Source organism: Nicotiana tabacum, chromosome 8, assembly GCF_000715075.1.
Source record: "Nicotiana tabacum cultivar K326 chromosome 8, ASM71507v2, whole genome shotgun sequence".
Taxonomy (NCBI): domain Eukaryota; kingdom Viridiplantae; phylum Streptophyta; class Magnoliopsida; order Solanales; family Solanaceae; genus Nicotiana; species Nicotiana tabacum.
The window spans coordinates 165,378,916-165,398,344 of NC_134087.1; the positions used below are offsets into that span (position 1 = coordinate 165,378,916).

The window sequence follows — 19,429 nt, forward strand, 5'->3', positions numbered from 1 at the left end:
ACCTAAAAAACCTACCAAAAACCTAGACTCTACAATATAAAAACAAGGCTAAGACTAAAAAGAAGGGGAGGAAGGCTGAAAAAACGAAAAAAAGCTGCGCAGCTTTGACAGGACCCCCCCCCCGCGCGTCATCTGCTTCAATCCCTCCCCACCTTTTATCATTTTCCCAGCGAACCAGATGACCGACCCCCATCCCCATTCTTCATCTTCTCCGATGACTGAGCGTAGCAGCCATAGCCATCGTGCTTTTGCTTCTTCCCATTAACGACGAACTAGCCGACTCTTCTTCATCCTTTCCTTCAGTATATAGCACCCTATCTCCGTCGTCAACCACCGGTCGACCACCCCATAAACATGACCTCGACCCTTCTGCCATCTCCTTCGCTTGAGCTGTTGCTTCGCCGGAATTGATCACCGGCAAGTGACAACACCAACCAACGACCAAACAACTTAAACCAACCGCTGTTCGTCAGAAACCAGACGCACGACGTCACCGGCGACCACCATTGAAGCCGGCGAACACACACACTGCTACCATTCCACCCTCCCACATCTGCCGCTGCCATAACTGGCCGGAAATGCAGCAAAAATAGTGACAGAAACGTGAGAAGTTTTCAGTTATCGTCCCGTTCGAGGTTGTCAAGTTAGTGTTCCGTCCAAGCTACTGTCAGATTCGAGTTCTTCCGGCGAAACTCGGTTAGTCCGTTGCTTGCCGAGGGTCTGTTCGTGCTCAGCCATCGTGTTGTATTCTTCTTGTAACCCATTGAAAGATCTTTAATATATTGAGAGGCTTCAAAGGTCCGTTGTTTTCTTCTTTATCATTTTGCTTAGATGGTTAAATTCCTATAATCTGTTTGGTTTGAAATTAAATGGTGTTATTAATGTGCTTCATATTGTTCATGTTGTTGATTCATTAGTGGCATTAAAATGCAGCATCCGTAGAGTTTAATCAATCATGACAAGCTTGGAATTTTTTGGAATAATATGAATGCTCATCGTTAAGTCCTGATGCATTTTAGTTTTCTTCTACCCTGTTGGGTCTCACGTTTTAGACTTGGTTCTTCTTCACGGATGGAATGATAAGACTTGAGTCAAAATAATAGTTGGACCATTATTTGCTAATTTACGTGGGTTGTATGGTCACTTGGTCTAATTTAATTGAATAAGTAGTTGTACTGCATTTCTGGGCCATGGCCTGTTAGTCAAGGCAGTGGAGATGTTTGTTTGTCTTTGAAAATCAGAAATTGGATTAGATAGGAGTATCCGTAGGTGACTTTAGTTGAGTACAATCTTTTGAAATAGTTGGAGGCGTGCCATGTTAAATAAGCTTAGCTATGACCCTCGAATAATAAAATCCTTTGAAATTAGAAATTGAGGTTTGCCATTTAGCGAATTTTCATGGCCCTCGCAAAGTTAACAACGCGTTAGTTGCTTTAGGTGCGTTATTTTTAATAATATTACCTTCCTAAACTCGGGTGCACATTTCATGTGACCCAAATCCAAATCTTAACAAAATCAAATAGAATGTCTCAGACTGTGGGTGCATTTCATGTGGCGCGGTCAAAAGATGTATTTTGGCTGATGTTGAAATCTTCCTTAAAATGAATAAAAGCGGTTATAAAGTTAAAATGCATATAGGTTCAAAATGTTCTAAAATCAGATAATAGGCCAATTATAACAATTAAGCGACCGTGCTAGAACCACGGAATCCGGGAATGCCTAACACCTTCTCCCGGGTTAACAGAATTCCTTACTCGAATTTCTGATTCGCGGACTGTAATACAGAGTCATTCTTTCCTCGATTCGGGATTTGAACCGGTGACGTGGGACACCATAAAATTATCCCAAGTGGCGACTCTGAATTTTTTTAAAACAATAAATCCCGTTTCGATTGTCCTTTAATTGGAAAAACTCCTTTATTTATACCCTTCCGGGGTGTAAGATAAAAAAGAGGTGTGACAGTACTGTGCCTTTGTTGATGCTTAGTGTTAACCCTTTGCTCTCTATTTTCTGGTTATTGCGTTGCTGGTGTTATCTGTTAGGATTCCTTTGCTGCTACTGATATATTGTCTCTTTCCTTCTTGTGCCGAGGGTCTACCGGAAACAGCCTCTCTACTCCTCCGGAGTAGGGGTAAGGTCTGCGTACACACTACCCTGTGGGATCTCACTTGGTTGTTGTTGTTGTTGTTGTTGTTGTTGATATTTCATTCTGTCTGTTTTTATATATATATATAAATATATATATACTAGTAGGGCCTAGCCTGACCTCGTCACTACTCGACCGAGGTTAGGCTTGGCACTTACTGGGTGCTGTTGTGATGTACTCACGCCTTTCCTTCACATGTTTATCGTATGCAGATCCAGATACCTCCTACCAGCCTCGGGTTTAGTTGTGTGGTTGCTGCTTTCAGGAGACTTCAAGGTACATCTGTCCGCGTCCGCAGACCTCGGAGTCCCCCTCTATCCCCTTATGTTAATTCTTCCCTTATTTCTATAGACACTCATGTATAGAACAAGTAGAAAATCGTAGAAGCTTGGATTTACGGTGTTCCGGGTCTTACCGAGTGTTATGTATATTTCGAGAGTTAATTATTGTATAAGCCGAGCGACATCTCTTTTGCTTATTTAAAATACTTGCTAATGTTAGTTGTTTAAAAATACCTGCTAACCTTTTGATGATGTGTGCTCGAATATCTTGTTTTACCTCGAGAAAAAATGAAAATGTATTATTTTTCTTTCCTTGTGAATCCTGGAAAAGAAAGCTAAACTAATTGAATTTTAAAGAGCCAAATATTAAAACTCCTTTCATAGTTCAAATAAGGAAAAATATTTCAAATAAAGAAAGGTTTGACATATAAAGTTTAGTTGATTTCAAACTACTAAATATTAGAAAAATAATTAGATGAGTATTCCTAAATATTAGGAAATTAATTAAATGATTATTTTTAAAAAATAGAAAAATAAGTAAATGATTATTTTGTCTAGTATAAACTCTCATTTTAAAGTAAAAAAAAGCGAACGATATTACCCTTAAGGGCCTTCGTACTTTTAATATAATATCGATATAGATATATGGGGAAATATTCTATTATAAATAGTAGCTAAAAACTCATAGCAAACTTAAAAAATGGCTATCCCATCTTTTTTTTAAAACTGTAAAACAAAAAAAATCCAATTTTCACTTTACCCTCGCATAAACGGCAAATAGCAACTCACAGGCTTCAATTCCGGCATCTCTCCAGAAAACGGAGTCAAACCTCTTCTGCTTCCGGTTAGTCCATCACGAATCGGAGCGCAGAGCATAGTGTAGCTAAACTTACTATTACGCAAATACTGCAATTCGATTCTTCATGGAACTCAAATTTCGACATCGAGATTACAAAGCTGAAGTAGAGATTCACTCCTTCCGCCGAATGCCAGCTGAGACTCATCCTCTCTCCCTTCAATCACCGTCGTGTGATCAGGTTTAATGTTTTTCTATTTCTCGTTTATATCAATTGCAGGCATTTGATTACTCCACAACTTGCATTTTAAATCAGTGGAAAATGTTGTAATGTATCACTTTGACTGGGCACGGAGTTTAAACAAGAAAAAAAATACTTGTGATCTAAAACAAGCCATACATATTTATGTAGCTATAAATTATCTCATTAAAGATAAATGAGAAGTGTAAAGTTAAATTATTTTTAAATATATAAATATATCATTCTTTTTAGGACATGCTAAAAACAAAGTGCATCACATAAATTGGACTTGGTTAAATACTTAAATGTCCTATGGTTCAGACAGATTAGGAAAACATTTAAAAAATGTGGAGAAAATTTCGATTTTGACAAGTTCAAGCTAATTAGTGATGGTAAAGTTTCTTTTTTCAGTGGTTAATTATGGAAGGAAAAGAAGTTATTAAGATGCTAATAAGTTAGAAGCACATTCAAGTTTTTTGAAATCGTATGTTTTATGCTTTATTGAGATTTGTGCAATGCAATTTCAGCCGAACAGGAGAAGGAGTTATAGTTGTTGGACTTGATACTCCTTAGCGGCTTAAGACTTAGGACAAGAAAGTGCACCCACACTCCTTACCGGTGTTAAGACTTAGGAAAAAAGAAGTTCAACCACGCGTGTGCAGGGTAGGGGTAAGGCTGCGTATATCCTACCCTCCTCAGACCCTACTTGTGGGAATACTCTAGATTGTTGTTATTGTTGTAACCAAGCGTGTGCAGGAATGAAGAACATGAGAAACCATGGTCCCTTGTGCCGGAGTTTTGGTGGGCAGGGCTCATTCTGTTAAGAACACTAGTGTACGCAAGTTTTTTCGTAAGTGGTGTCAACATTTTAAAAAGTGGATGCACGAACGAATTACTGCAACAACTTCATATTATAAACACAACTATGATCGTATTAATAAACACAATTCAAGTACATTACAACAACTCTCTTGGACAATTTCATTTTCTGAAAATGTATTCAAAATAGCTTCTTTCATCGATAGTCAATGATCCACCAAAGTTGAGAGAGATGACGAGGGAGATAAGAAGTTAGTAGAGTAGTATTAGCAAGAGAGCAAACCCAAAATTTGCAAGGAAGAAGATTCTTTTTTCAAATTAGGTTCTAAATTCACTTATGTTATTTTGAAATAATTGTTTTCCTTGAGCTGAAATTTGCATTAATATTTGGGTTATCACAAAGGTTCTTTAGCTTCGAAAAGAAAAGAAGGTTCTTTAGTTTGTCTTAGCTGATCCTTGCCTTGTAGGAGATCAGAGGTTCGAATCTTTGTATCTTTATCTTTTACAAATCGAACTCACAAATTTCAAGAACATTCATCCAAGTAAATTTGAAACCCCAACCTTCAATAAGCAAAAGTAACGCCTTAATCAGCGGACTGACGCACACTTCTTGTGCGATGGTATCATTTTACGTAATTTAACGCCTTAATCAGCGGACCGACGCACACTTCTTGTGTGATGGTATCATTTTACGTAATTTATACAATTTCTTTGCTTGGATACTATATATATATATATAATAAAAAATTTCGATTCTTAAGCAAAGGTGCATCGGCCCCCGGGTAACACGATGCATGCACGAGCGAAATATGTCAGCAAGCTGGTCTACACGCCACAGTTTAAAAAGAGAAAAAGAGAAGAAATACTTGAGACAAAAGAAACTACTCCTGTAAGAGAAGGGACTTATAAGCTAGTCCAAAGTAGAGTCGAAACCAGCATAGGAAAAGAAAACCAGATAATTGTATAAGATATGTAGCTAAAATTGTACCCACTGTTGATTGCTTCAGTATGGTGAAAGATTATAATGGCGATAAATATCACCTAGGTTTCATCAATTGTTTAGTCAATTCCTTTATGTGTGATATGGACTATATGGCTAGAAAGGAATAGGGCCTGTCTTGAAGGGAGAAGACAGAATATTTCCAGGATTAAAATAGTTGTTTACTAAATTTGTATTTTTGGTGTAAAAGAAGTATTACGGAAAATCTGGAACAATGTTTAAACTTTGTAGAGGAGTTAGGTGATATGGATTTAGGGGATTTGGAATTAATTGATATGTAGAAGTTCTTTTTGTAATCCAGCTGGATTGTACGCTTCTGTACCATCTTGGTACTTCTATTAATAAAATTTTACCTTATCAAAAAAAATAATTGTTCAGTCAATAACCCTACGCTATGATTTATCTTGGGCTTTGTTGCATTTAGCATATTCAGATGCTTGGCCATTTCCTAATTTTTCGATCAATTGGTCGAGTCTGTAGGTTGATGTTACGGATTATGGCAGGGATGAGTTTTTTGATCCATTAAGGGGGAATAGTGGAAAACCAGAGGATTCAGCGAAGGATTTAGGAAGCACAGCTGCTGAAATCACAGCAGAACCATATAGAGATATTACTATTAAATATCCAGGCACGGAATGGACATCTTACAAGAAAGTCTTGATGCAAAAATTTCCTGTCTCCAAAATGATTTCTGTTTCTTCGGTTAGTATCCCTTTTTAATCTTCATACACCTGCTATTGAGCTGCATATAAATTGTCTTAGTGGATCCCTAGTTAGTGGTCTTCTTATGGGTTATGGTATAAATTTGTTTTAAAGTTGAGTTATCAAGATTTCTATTTCTATTCAATGGATCAGTGGAAAATTCTTTTCTTATGCTGCAGTTGCTAGCTATATCTTATAACGAGATTGTGTTTGTTTTGGCCCAAAGTGTTTTTTTTTTAATCTGTTTGGTTTGGGTGGGTAGGTGGGTTGGGGGAGGGGGGGGGGGTCTTTAAAAACACTCCAACAAATTGCAAATGGTGAGTGGGTTTCTGTTGACCTTTAAGATTAATATCTTTTCATTGTCTACCTTTTGGGGTCATTTCAAAGGTTTTTGCTTAAAAGGAAGACATAAAAGAGAAGGGAAAAAAGAGAAACTAGGGTGTCAAATGAAAAATATTATGAACTTTTAATCAGTGTTGTACGTGTTAAATTTTTAATATTGTTCTGGGCTTCGGTATAACCTTTTAATTACTCCTTACAGCTGTCAAGCTCAATTATGAAGACAGGCAAGGGTATGATATCCTCACCATATTTACTTTATGTGGCGCATTGCTTATTTTGAAATGTCCCATAATAATTTACATATTTTGGCACACAATAATATTCTGCATTATACAAGGTTTAAAGCATTTTCGTTTAAGCTTATGATACGTTATTTCCATGTAAATCTGACTTGCATACCTAATCCAAAACTAGTTTTAATATTTTTCTACCTGTGCAAATACAATATTAAGTCATCTGACTCCTTAATCTGTGTGGCTCGATCAAAGATTGCCATATAAAATAGGGAAAATAAGTGATATGAAAGCTTTTTTTCTTTATTTACACGGACTTTTAAAGCTTTCTCATCCTTTTATTTCTGAAGCAGCTGAGAAAAATGTAAAGAAAAAGGGTATCATTTGAACTTGTTTCTTATGTTAGAATAGCTATTTCATTTCCTCGGCAATAATTGGTATGATGATTAAATACTGTAGGCACTGAGAAACCCTCAGCAAATGCACATCTAGAGGAGCTAGATGATCCTCAGAGATTTGCTGAAGGTGTTAAATATATCACCCTGCAGGAGTATGTCTCACGCTTAACTGAACTTAAAGATGAAATTAGTCGTGCCTGGCATGCAAATGACCGTGTAACCTCCTTTAATTTGTCAATCAAGGTAGTTTTTGTTCTAAACTATCTCACATTTGCTTCTTGTTGGATTCTGCACTTACCAATCAAGTGATCATTCTTTTTGGATAAGTACCCGTCAGTTTAGCAATTTTATTTCATATTCATAGTAAGTTTCAAGCTTGCTAATTAATAATACTGGGCTCATAGCTTAATCTGGTTGGGTTGGGTTATTCCTGATCAAGTGATCTTTCTTTTTGGATAAGTACCTCTCTGCTTAACAATTTTATTTGGTATTTGTTCAATAAGTCAGTTTCAAGTTTGCTGTTTAATAATACTTGGCTCATAGCTTAACTGCTGACTTGGGTTATTCCTGGGTACATACCTATAGCATCGAACAACAATAAAGTCCAAACTTATTCTATCTCCACATTGACTTGAGGCAAAAATTGCAGACCATTCCCTTTTCTCTGCTGCCAATCCATGACAGCTGATGCTGAAAAGATTAATTCAACTGTTAAGATACAAACACGACTCACCTGATATTCTGATATACCAACATATTTCCAAGAAAAGTAAATGGTAAAAAGCATGATTGCATTGCTTTCGTATTATTCGTTAACAGGAGAAGTTGCTTCTCGTCCCTGCTCACTGATTCCAACAGTAAACGAATAATAAAGGATCGTTAATCAACTGATCAAATGAACCACAGAATATAATAACTTAGACTCTTATATAGCATCAGGTTGCCTGTTGGCATTTTCTACTTCTCTGGGTTTTGAGCTTAATGTGCCTTGACTTCTCTTGTTTAGGTTGCTAAGCTACTGTCGGATACATCTGTACTACAATTTTATCCAACGTTATTTGTCCTAGCTACAGAAATACTAGATATGTTAGGGGATATGGTATGGGAACGCATCAGGCAGAAAGCTGAATACACTGAAGATGGGACGTTAGTCCATTTACCAGGTATAGCTCTCACATTTACCCTAGTTCTGCTTCCCCATGACCAACTGGCACTCTAATTTCCGGTAACCAGTGTCCGCTCTTGTCATATACGTTTACTGTGACCCAATTCTAGTTTCGAATGCAGTTAAAGTTTGTCGTCATCCTTGTTTAGAAGTGAATGTCTGCCACTGTTAATTGTAATGGCAAACTGTAGAATCCTTAGGCCCATGGTTAGGATAGTAGATATCTTGGCAACGAGTTATGCAAATCATCTTACTGTTACTGTTAAGCCTGACATTAGCACCTTAAGGATCTCCAATTCCTAATTACAACTAATCACAGTCTGACAGGAATTGGTGGGATGGTTATATGGTGAAGAAATGCTGGATAAATTGTCGTGCTGTTAAAATTCCAAATCAGAACTGCGTGGAAAACATTTCTTATTTTTTCATTTGTACTATTTTATTTTTAAGTTGAAGGAAAAGGTTTTAATGTCCTCAATACACCTAAACTCTAAGATATCTATCCAATTTTTGTTTCTTCTTTGTTTTCAGTATTCTGATATCCTTGATGTAATTTTTCTGGTTCCCTGAGTCTCATATCTTCCTAAACGACACACTTGATCTATGGCAGGTAACTTTCGAGCAACTGAAATCTGTGCTGAAGCCAAAGAAACCTGCTATAACTGGTTCTTCAAAGTTGGTTCCATCCGCGAGCTATTGCCACGCATGTGAAGTCCCCAGTTCTCAATTGCTATCCTGTCTCTTTGAAGTTCTTGATTCTGCTTCATTAATTTATCTTTAGGTGTCTGTTATTGAAATACATAATGTCCTTAACTGAGATGCTGGAATGGATTAGGAAGCATCAGAGAGTTTTTGAAAATTTAACATATTTAGGAATGATTTTTGGATGTCCGTTCCGTCTTAAAGTGATAATCTTGGTACACTAGAGATAAACTGGTAACATCTCCGTACAAGCTGGAGATTTATCACTGTATTGCTGGCATGGTAAATTTTGAGTTATCTGGGACCTACATTGCCATCTGGTTTGTCTATACAACTGCTTTCATCATAATCATAAAAGTGAAGCAGATTTCCTCCTCCCCCCTCTTGACTGGGGATGATTTAAAGTTTTCAATGATAATTCCGCCTCTGGAATTCATTGTTTCGTGCTCATGGTCCTTATCAGCTGAGCGGCTTTTGGAAGCTGCTAAGAATTGAAAATCGTCAATATGGCAAGAGCACATTATAAATACGAGAAATGTTTAGAATCCCTATAATTATATAATTAGGAATATAAATTACTTTCTTCCTTTATTGGATTATACTTGTAAAGACTATTTAAACCCAACCTGTTTGAGGGAATGATCAAGCAATACTATCACCGAATCTCTTCTTCTCTTTTCCTTACAGAAGCAAAGTGTCTGTAACCTATGTAAGATACTATTTTTGAGAAGGATTAACCTATGTAAGGTATTTTTGCAGGGAAAAAACCAAAATCATCTTTTTCATTTCTTTTTTCTTTTTAAAATTAAAAGATTGTGCATTAGTTTATGTTTCCATCAGTCTTGCCGTTGAAAAATACTGTTCTGCGCAGATACTTGGAGCTGGCGATATTCCATTGCTGGCGTTTCCTTCTGCAAAAACCTGCTGATAATCTTCCACGGCTAGTTATGATGGCGAGAGGCATTGCAGATCCATTAGTTTCGTTTTATTGCCGCTTATATTTGGCCCACTGTGCACAAAAGTTACCTCAACGGGATATAGGTAACATTATATGCACTTTACTTGTTTAGTCATGAAGGTTAGATATACTATCAATGCAGATAGGTATTTGTATATATATATATATATGTGCTAATAAAATCTGTGGCAAATTTGACTCAGTAAGCTGTAGCTTCTAATGGTCATGCGAACTACAACTATGAAAATTTGATAGATCAATATAGTGTTGGCTAGAGTAAAAAGCACTGGGTGATTTTTTTATACTGGCTGTGCAGTGAATGTTGTAGCAGTCCTTGGGGTTTTGTCTCTTAGTTTGGATCTTATTAGTTGAAGATACTTTTAAAATTGTCTCCTTGTTGTATTAGGACCTTATTTATATACTTTGTTCCATTTTAAATGGTTCTTTCTTAGCTAGGCTATAAAGTCTCACTTAGCATTAAATTTTAAATTTAATCTCTGTATTATAAACCTTGATATAAAGGAGAAAAGAAAATAAAGATTTTGGGAATTGAAGCTTGATTATTCCCTTAAAGAGACGGTATTAAAGCAGTAACTTTGATATGGCGCTTTGAGAGAGAATCTCTCTAGAAGTAAAGAAGTTCAAAATTAGTCAAACAAAGACATCTTGGCCTGGCTAACATCGACTTCCAATGGGGAGTGCAGTCAAGTATTAACTGGGAATGGACCAATTTTCAGACTACCTCCATTAACACGTAGTTGAAAGGAAGGAGTTTCTTGTGATTTGACTGACCGGAAGATTTGAAAAATGTGCGGACTCGTCGGGCTTGATATCTCCACTGGAGGCATAGGCGATATCGATGCGGCTGAAAGTCTCGGTTGTGAAGAGGAAGTACTGAGAGTTTTGGGTGAGGGATGAGATAGATGGAGAAACTAATTACTATTAGAGAGATGGTTGAAGACTATTCGAGTAATCGTTGTGAAATTCAATGGAGAAGGATATACTGGTCATGAATGTCGCGGGGTTGCAAATCATCTTTGTTGGAACGCTTTTTTTTTAGAAAGGGAGGTGATGTTTGTGTGGACATCATTGATGTGGAGTGCAATTTAGTAGACCTAGCTAAGGCCAATTTATATGCAAAAAAAAAAGAAGGGAAAATATGATGATTTCCATGGTAATGGAGAGTGGTGACTTAAGTTTCAGGTTTGGTTAGCCCAAGTTTTTAGCTCTGAAATTATGGACAAGATTGGAAAGGGAGGGGAAGGGGAGAGAGGAGCCAAAGGATGATGGTGGGTCATGACAAAAAAAGTAAGTTTGGAATGAGCGAGGAGCTAGTAGTTGGGCAAAATAGGGGCTTAGCCAGAAACAACTAAATTGGGAGGGCTTGTCAACAGATGTTTTTAAAACAAAGGTTAGTTGGCGAAGATGAATGAGGCAAAAGGACAAATTTACCTTAGATTAGTGAATCGGTTTGGAGGTAAAACTTGGACCAATTTAGTACTCAACACAGTTCCCTCTGGTCTAAACGATGTTGAATCGGCCTTAATTGTCGAAATAATTAAAGATTCAATTTTGCTTCGATTCGACCGCATTTAGATCGGAGAGAACCATGTTGAGATCTTCAGAGGAATCTGGAAATGCTTTATGTTCTCGCCGAAAAGACTATATCCTCTTCTTTTCATCAACTTGTGGTGATCAAATCTGTTTTTGCAATCTTGCTAGCGTTAGAGATGCCCCAATCTAGTGGGGGTATACTAGAATAGATTCAGAAACTTTAGATAAAATGGAAAAAATCGGAGGATTTTGTAAGGAAAAAGAGACCCTTCATATAGGATGCTACCTTTAGCTCTTATGTGGTAGGTCGTAAGGAAAGAAATAGAAGGGCGTTTGATGGGGACATGGGGTTGAGAATGATTTTGTATACTTGAGGAATAACTTCTTGTCTGTGATTTCTTTTTAGTGCACCATTGAGTTTCTGGTTTGTATGGATGATTGGATGACTTTTTTAGAGAACCACATTTTATTATAGGCTTACTACTTTTGGAATACTGCTTTGTGTACGGGTGTTTTTCCCATATTAATAAAACCATTTACTTCATCAAAAGTTGCTGGTAATGGGGAGCGTTGGCGTAACTGGTAAAGTTGCTGCTATGTGACCAGGAGGTCGTGGATTCGAGCCGTGGAAACAGCCTCTTGCAGAAATGTAGGGTATGACTGCGTACAATAGACCTTTGTGGTCCGGCCCTTCCCCGGACCCCGCGCATAGCTGGAGCTTAGTGCACCGGGCTGCCCATTTCATCAAAAGAATAATTAATTTCAGCATCCTACATACAATAATCAATAATGTTGATTTTAATCTAACTCTCTCAAGGTTGAGATCCAAAGAACCGTCTCTTTTGAAGTGCATGACTTTACCTATGAAATGATTATCCATCGCTTCACATTGCTTCATTGTTTTAACCGACAAAGTGATGGCTTTTAATGACACTGGTTAAAATTGAGGGAGTAGATAAAGATGCTTTTTCATTGGCATTCATAGAATGAGGGAGGAGTTTGTCAAAATAGACAAGGGAGAAGTGCTTAGTTTTGCGAAACTTGTGGGAGTGACTTCGTAGGAGGAGGACAGAGTTATTAAAGTGCTAATTGATCATGAGCATGAGTCAAAAGGGGTTAGCTACGAGAGTAGGGTTAGTAAAGAGGAAAGACAAAGGGGTTCAAGGGAGGAGCATGAGGTTGGGATAACATTGTAGTATATCAAAGGAGGTTTGGAGGAGCATGGGTGATTTGTTGGATAAAGGGAGGGAAGGAAAAGTTGTCGATGGAAGTTAAGATTCTCTTATGGAGTGTGGGTGGATGAATGACCCAATTAAGAGGGGCATCATCAAGGTGAGAGTTATAAGAGGGGAGTGGGGAGATTTGTTGCGTGTTCAAGAAACGAAAAATGAATGTCTTAATGGACTCAATTGTGACGAGTGTGGGCATTGGAATGGAAGGTGTGAAGTATGATTGGGTTGTGACAAGGGGGAGGCGGGTGGCATTCTATTGTTTTAAGATAGACAAAAAAATGGAGGTAATGGAGGTGAGAATGAGGGAGTTCATAGTTGCAACTCGGATTAGAAACGAAGGGAGTGGTGAAGAATGGGGTTTTGGGGTAGTGCACTAACCCGTGGGGAGGGCTCAAAGAAGAGTTTTGGGAGGAGATGACCACCTCAATGATGAAATAGGAGGTCCCTAAGTTTAAGAGGGTCTTCTAACACGATGTGATGGATGTAGGAAAGACTGGGATGTAGAACGGTGTCTAAGCCAATGGGGAGTTTTGGAGTTTATTAGTAATCAATCTCTTATTGATCTTCCTTTACCAGGAACAAGTTTCACATGAACCAAGGCAGAGGATTCTACTTCAAAATACGGTTAAACAGATTCTTGGTGTCCACCATGTGGCAGATGTATTGCACGTTCCACAGTTAGATTGACTTCAGATTATTCGCCTATCATGCAAGATGGTTGCAGAGGAAGGAGTATATGCTTTTTTCGATTCAAGAGCATGTGCTGAAGATGATTGATTTACACTTCCTTTCCGGCTTGCAAGGAAGTTGAAGATACTAAAAAGGGACATAAGGGAGCAAGAAGATTTTCAGGAGGGTAAAGGTGAGGTTAAGGGAGTTGATGTGGAGAGAGTCGAAAGGTTTAGAGAGTCAGAGGAGAGGGAGAGAATGAGGAATGACGAGGCAAAAGGGGAGGTAGCTACGTTGTCAATAGTGCAAGAGACTAGTTGGAGGAATACTAAGTTCTTTCACCGGGTGGTTGTAACAAATAAAAGAAGGAATTTTATAGAATCTTTAAAAGAGAACGAGGTAGTGTTCGAGGGAGAGGAGGAAGTAAAAGGGAGATTGTGGGCTTTTACAAATAATAGTATAGCAAGGAGGTGAGTTGGAGACGTAAGCTGGGAGGAATAGTGTTTAACAAAATAAGAGATGAAACAGGTTAGTGGCTGGAGAGGGTTATAGTAGAAGAGATGGTGAAGGAGGTAGTAGAAAGTTGTAGAAGAGACAAGGCATCGGGATAAAAACAAAATGATGAAAGATAAAACAGCACAGAGAACAATTCAATGGAGGAAAGCTTTGACCCAAAGCTACAATGAAGAAGAAAGGATGAAATCATGACCTGTTTTGCAAAAGGGAAGCACTGGTTCGTTAGTCGAATCTTTTGTGACAAATTTTGGTAGATGCCTATTATTTGAAATTATATGGGGAGAAGAGGTGACCCAGGTAGGTTGCCCCGTGTGCGAAAGATTGCTGAAGACGACATTATGCGCCACCACGTGTGTTGGCGAACAACGTAGCTGTTCTGATGCATGTGAATCATGCGTGCGTTTTCTCGTAGCGGGTCTTCTTCCTCATAGGTTACTTGGTAGCTGGGCTTTCTTCAAGACTAGAAAAAGAGGATCAGATGTCAACTGCTAATGAAAAATCGAAGAAATCAAATTTGTTCTTTACCGGCTTCTTTTTTCAATTCTGCTGTTTAGTTTTTTTTTTCCTTTTCTTTTCCTTTTTTAGACTGAAAAAAGGGTTTCGAGAAGTGACTACCATCTTGACTCTGATATCATGTTGTATAAGAGAAGAAAATGGAGATTTTAGGAACTGAATAGCTTAATTATTCAAGCAATTTGGGATATGAATCGTGATTACAAAAAAATCTAAAGAAAAACATATAATTATAACCCTAGAGGGATTCTAAATCTTTCCGCATTTACAAAGAAAATATTTTTGTCATATTCAGTGGCAGATACAGCCTTTGTGCTGCGGGTTCAACAAATTCCAGTATTTCCAACATCTAGTTTAAATATATGTGTGAAAAATTACTAAAAGTTCATCAAATATTAAATCTAAACTCATAATTTCAATAGTACGATTAATACTTTAACATTACATATAAAATAATTAATAGTACAATGAGTTTAGTGCTAAAAACCTTGAAGTTCAGAGCCATCTAATTTATTTTTTGAATCAACCTCTTGTTATATTTACCGATTCTTAACAAGCCTCTTCTTATAAAAGTGTTCCTTTGGCTTTTATATTCATCGTCAAGAACAAAGTAATACTCCTTCCTCCTGCGATCCTGCCTCTGTCAAGGAATCTAGACTTCTACAGTGGAAGAAGCAGAAACTGCAACTGGTAGATGGTAGACAACCCACTCCCACCCGAATCTCTCAGCCAATATATTGGAAAATGTGATCTTTTTGTTCTTTTCATAAGTGTACGGGAAAATGTGATCTTGGCTCTTGCCACTCAAAGAATTCTACCTTTTGCTGAACTATATGCAATTTTGGAACCGCTTTTGGACACACCAAAATCACCATTCGATATCTATGTTGCTGTTGTTTTATTTGAGTAAACTAAATGTCAGAAAATGCAGGTCCAGTTAATGTACCGTGGAGTTGACTGCTCAGTACTTTGTCCAGTCACAGTCTAAACTCTTTTCCTAACATTTGTTTTGGGCATCAAACAAAATACTCTTCTAGTTACCACCCCGTCCCTTCTTTCCTTCTTTTGGTTCACTGTGGGAACTTAGGAGCTTCCAGGTCTTGCTAGCATTCCAGATATTTGAGTTGTAAGCTTGAACTTTATATTTTGGCAAAGAATTTCATCCGTGGTGATCTGATCTGACATGCTGTCAGTTTTATTATTTTTTTCTTGAATAATTCGTTTGTTTTTATCTCACAGGACATCTGATAATTTCTATGAATGACATGAACACTCTTCTGATGAATGGTGCACATGTTGCATCTGTGGAGAAAACATCTGGAGTTCTATCAGGAAATCGAAGTTCAAAACTGGGCCTGATGGAACCAGCTATTGAATATGTTATGAAATGCTTGTTCAGGGAGTCATGTGAGGTTGGTAATTAACAGCCATTCTTTTTTGTTTTCTGGTTTTGTTTCCGGCAAGGTCTGCTGTGCTCCGTGTTTTGGAATAAGTGGTTATGCTTTCACTTTTTTTTAACGTTATTTTAGTAACATCACTAGTAGACATTGATTCTCTTTTTAAGATGTGAAAGGGTGTTAAGATAATCTCTGGAAACCGAGAACAAGACACATAACACACTATGAGGATGGTTTCAGGAAGATGAGCAATGGGATCGGAACCTGAGGTAGGTTATCTATGGGAGGGAAGGTCTTGGTAAAACAGGAGTGGATAGGAAAAGAGGGAAATGATGTGCTGTTTGGGGAGATAAGGTGTGGGAAGGAAAGGGAAGAAGATGTGGAGAGGAAATTCAGAAAATGGAGGGACGGGAAAGAATGAGGACAGTGAAGTAGGTGAAGGGTTTGGGTAGTAGAGGGAGGGTGAAAAAAATAGAGGAGAGGGGAAAAAGAAACATGTAGGTTGAGAAAGGGTGGAGGGAATAGGGTAGGGTGCAGTCAAAGTCGAGGGAGCTGGCCGTAATAGAGTGGGGTAAGAGAGATAGGGGCATTCAGAAGCGAGGGAGGTGGCTAAGAAAGGGTGGATAACAGGGGAAGTGGGCAGGGGGCATTTATTTTAAGGGCCGTTGTAGTGGGTTCATTTTCCATTTTATTTGAACTATTTTGAGATATATCAAAAGGCAAAAGCTTCCACCAAAAAGAGCTGTAATTTTCATTTCCTCAAACATAATGGGATAAGGGTAGGGTTCGCTTTTTGGTTGGCGCCTGCCCTGAGCAGTTGATCTTTGTTGATCATCAGTAAAAACACACACATTAATTTGAAAGAAAAACTCACTATTTCAAACCACAGGGAGCACAGGTGAAGCAACCCACCTAATGCTGAGCAAGAAGATGGTTTTCTGCCTGGATTTTGTGGTGGAGTCTCTTGGTTCGATACCAAATATCTATTGCAACAGTGGCCCTAGTATGTTCTCCAGAGCCAGAGAGAGAACAGCAAACTAAGCCACCTAATGGGAGTTGAAAGGAAGACTAAAAATTGAAGAAATAAAGACTTGTTGGGGACACGTCATATGAGAGCTGAAGAAAATGGATTAATGTTGGGAGAAAAATGGGTAGACGGTATCTTAACAGCAAAGTAAACTATTCCCCAAAATACATGATATAAGTATCCTGATCAACTAAAGTGCACGAGTATCCTCAACTGATGTGACTGGTAGATGTTTAATGTTGGAACTACTCATGAGAAGAAGGCATTGAGTTCCATCAAAAGCAGAAAATTACAAGGGAGTTTGGCCTGGTTAGTTTTCCCCTAACTGAAAGAATCTATGCTCCTCTTAAACATTATTGTCAAAGGCGAAAAACTCTAATGGAGCAAGCATCATAATCGTACCGCTATAAAACAATCTATAGGAAGTGGAGCAACCTCTACTGCCCATTCTCCATCCTTGATGAGTCCGATTTTCTATGCTACCTTATTCTTAGTGTGAGAATGCACGGGAGAAAGATCTATTATTGATATTCTGTTTAATTATAATACAATGAACCCTATTTATGCAATAGATATCCCACTCCTATTCTATGCGGGACTAGGACTGATTCATATTATTTACATAACTATTTAACACTCCCCCTCAAGCCGGTGCATACAAATCACATGTACCGAGCTTGTTACATATGTAACCAGTACGTGCACCAGTGAGGGACTTGGTGAAAATATCTGCAAGCTGATCATTGAACTTCACAAACTTCGTAGTAATATCTCCTGAGAGTATCTTTTCTCTGATGATGTGACAGTCAATCTCAATGTGTTTAGTTCTCTTATAGAACACCGGATTTGGTGCAATATGAAGGGCAACTTGATTATCATACACAAGTTCTATCTTGTTGATCTCACCAAATTTCAACTCCGTGAGCAAATGTTTGATCCAAACTAGCTCACATGCTGCCATAGCCATTGCTCAATATTTTGCTTCTGTACTAGACCGAGCAACCACATTTGTTTCTTGCTCTTCCAAGATACCAAATTACCTCCTACTAAAACACAATATCCAGACATAGAACGTCTATCAGAAGGTGATCCTGCCCAATCAGCATATGAGTATCCAACGATATGCTCACGGCCTCGATCTTATAACAATAATCCTTTGCCCGGAGCTGATTTTATATACCGAAGAATGCGGACAATTGCATCCCAATGGCTACCGTAAGGAAAATCCATAAACTGACTCACAACACTCATAGGAAAGGAAATGTCAGGTCTTGTCACCGTGAGGTAATATGATTTACCAAACAACCGCCGATATCTTGCAGGATCGCTAAGCGGCTCCCCCCTGTCCTGACAGAAGTTTAGAATTCGCATCCATAGAAGTGTCAACGGGTCTACAACCTGTCATTCCTATCTCTTCAAGAATGTCCAAGGCATACTTCCGTTGTGAGATCACAATACCTGAGCTAGATTGAGCGACCTCAATACCCAGAAAATGCTTTAATCTGCCCAGATCCTTAGTATGAAAGAGATGGTTCTTCAACTTAGTAATACCATCCTGATCATTGCCGGTAATAACAATATTGTCAACATAAACCACCAGATAAATACAGAGATTTGAAGCAGAATGCCGATAAAACACAGAGTGATCAGTTTCACTACGAGTCATGCCAAACTCCTGAATAACTGTGCTAAACTTACCAAACCAGGCTCGAGGAGACTGCTTTAGACTCCCCCTAAGCAACAAAACCATGTGGTTGCTCCACATAAACCTCATCCTCAAGGTCACCGTGAAGAAAAACATTTTTAATGTCTAACTGATAGAGAGGCCAATGGCGAACGGCAACCATGGATAGAAAAAGGCGGACTGATGCTATCTTAGTCACGGGAGAGAAAGTATCACTATAATCGAGCCCAAATAGCTGAGTATACCCTTTGGCAACAAGACGAGCCTTAAGTCGATCAACCTGGCCATCTGGACCGACTTTGACTGCATACACCCAACGAAAACCAACAATAGATTACTTGAAGGAAGAGAAACAAGCTCCCAAATATCACTCGTATGTAAAGCAGGCATCTCGTCAGTCATAGCTTGTCGCCATCCTGGATGAGACAGTGCTTCACCTGTAGACTTAGGGATGGAAACAGAGGACAAAGATGATACAAACGCATAATGGGGTGATGACAAACGATGATAACTTAATCCTACATAATGGGGATTAGGATTAAGTGTGGACCGTATACCTTTCTGAAGTGCAATCGGTGGACTAGGAGGAGACAAGTCCGCAATAGGAGCAAGGTCAGGTGCAGGACGTGAATCAGCGGAAGCCTTGGGGACCCTGTGGTGGTGTTGGTTTTTGCACAACACCAACAGAAAGTCTCTTAAGTCGTCGTCGAAAAATTGCATGGTGACTAGGTGTTTCTTCTCGGAAGTCGCTGGAATGATGCACAACGATAAGTTTCTCACTAATGCTCTAATACCATGTGAGAATGCACGGGTGAAAAATCTATTATTGATACTCTGTTTAATTATAATACAATGAACCCTATCCCATACTCCTATTCTATGTGGGACTAGGACTAATTCATATTATTTACATAACTATTTAACACTTAGATCCAGCGAAATTGATGGTATTGGTTTCAGAGTCCACTGGCTAAATACGCTCCAGGTCTATTGGGGCTTTAAGTGCAAAGCACAATCTAAGTGTGAGCTTTAGTAAAAAAGGCACTATGAAATA

At 38.4% G+C, this 19,429-nt stretch overlaps 1 protein-coding gene across 6 annotated transcripts in view; it reads left to right on the plus strand.

Annotated features, from left to right (window-relative positions):
- The first annotated feature begins 3,133 nt into the window (after window positions 1–3,133).
- LOC107766028 (uncharacterized) overlaps window positions 3,134–19,429 on the plus strand; it is a 52,241-nt gene continuing 35,945 nt past the window's right edge. For 3 of the 6 annotated variants that reach the window (XR_012694329.1, XR_012694330.1, XM_075219856.1), the window contains exons 1-8: window positions 3,134–3,464; window positions 5,764–5,985; window positions 6,527–6,557; window positions 7,020–7,201; window positions 7,965–8,121; window positions 8,734–8,830; window positions 9,697–9,866; window positions 15,507–15,679. Coding sequence is in view for 4 of the 6 variants with exons in the window: in XM_075219856.1 (XP_075075957.1) it covers window positions 3,351–3,464; window positions 5,764–5,985; window positions 6,527–6,557; window positions 7,020–7,201; window positions 7,965–8,121; window positions 8,734–8,830; window positions 9,697–9,866; window positions 15,507–15,679 (1,146 nt within the window). In the remaining 2 variants the exon portion in view is untranslated. The remainder of the gene's footprint in view (window positions 3,465–5,763; window positions 5,986–6,526; window positions 6,558–7,019; window positions 7,202–7,964; window positions 8,122–8,733; window positions 8,831–9,696; window positions 9,867–15,506; window positions 15,680–19,429) is intronic. The other 3 variants (XM_075219858.1, XM_075219859.1, XM_075219860.1) reach the window with 3 other exon arrangements.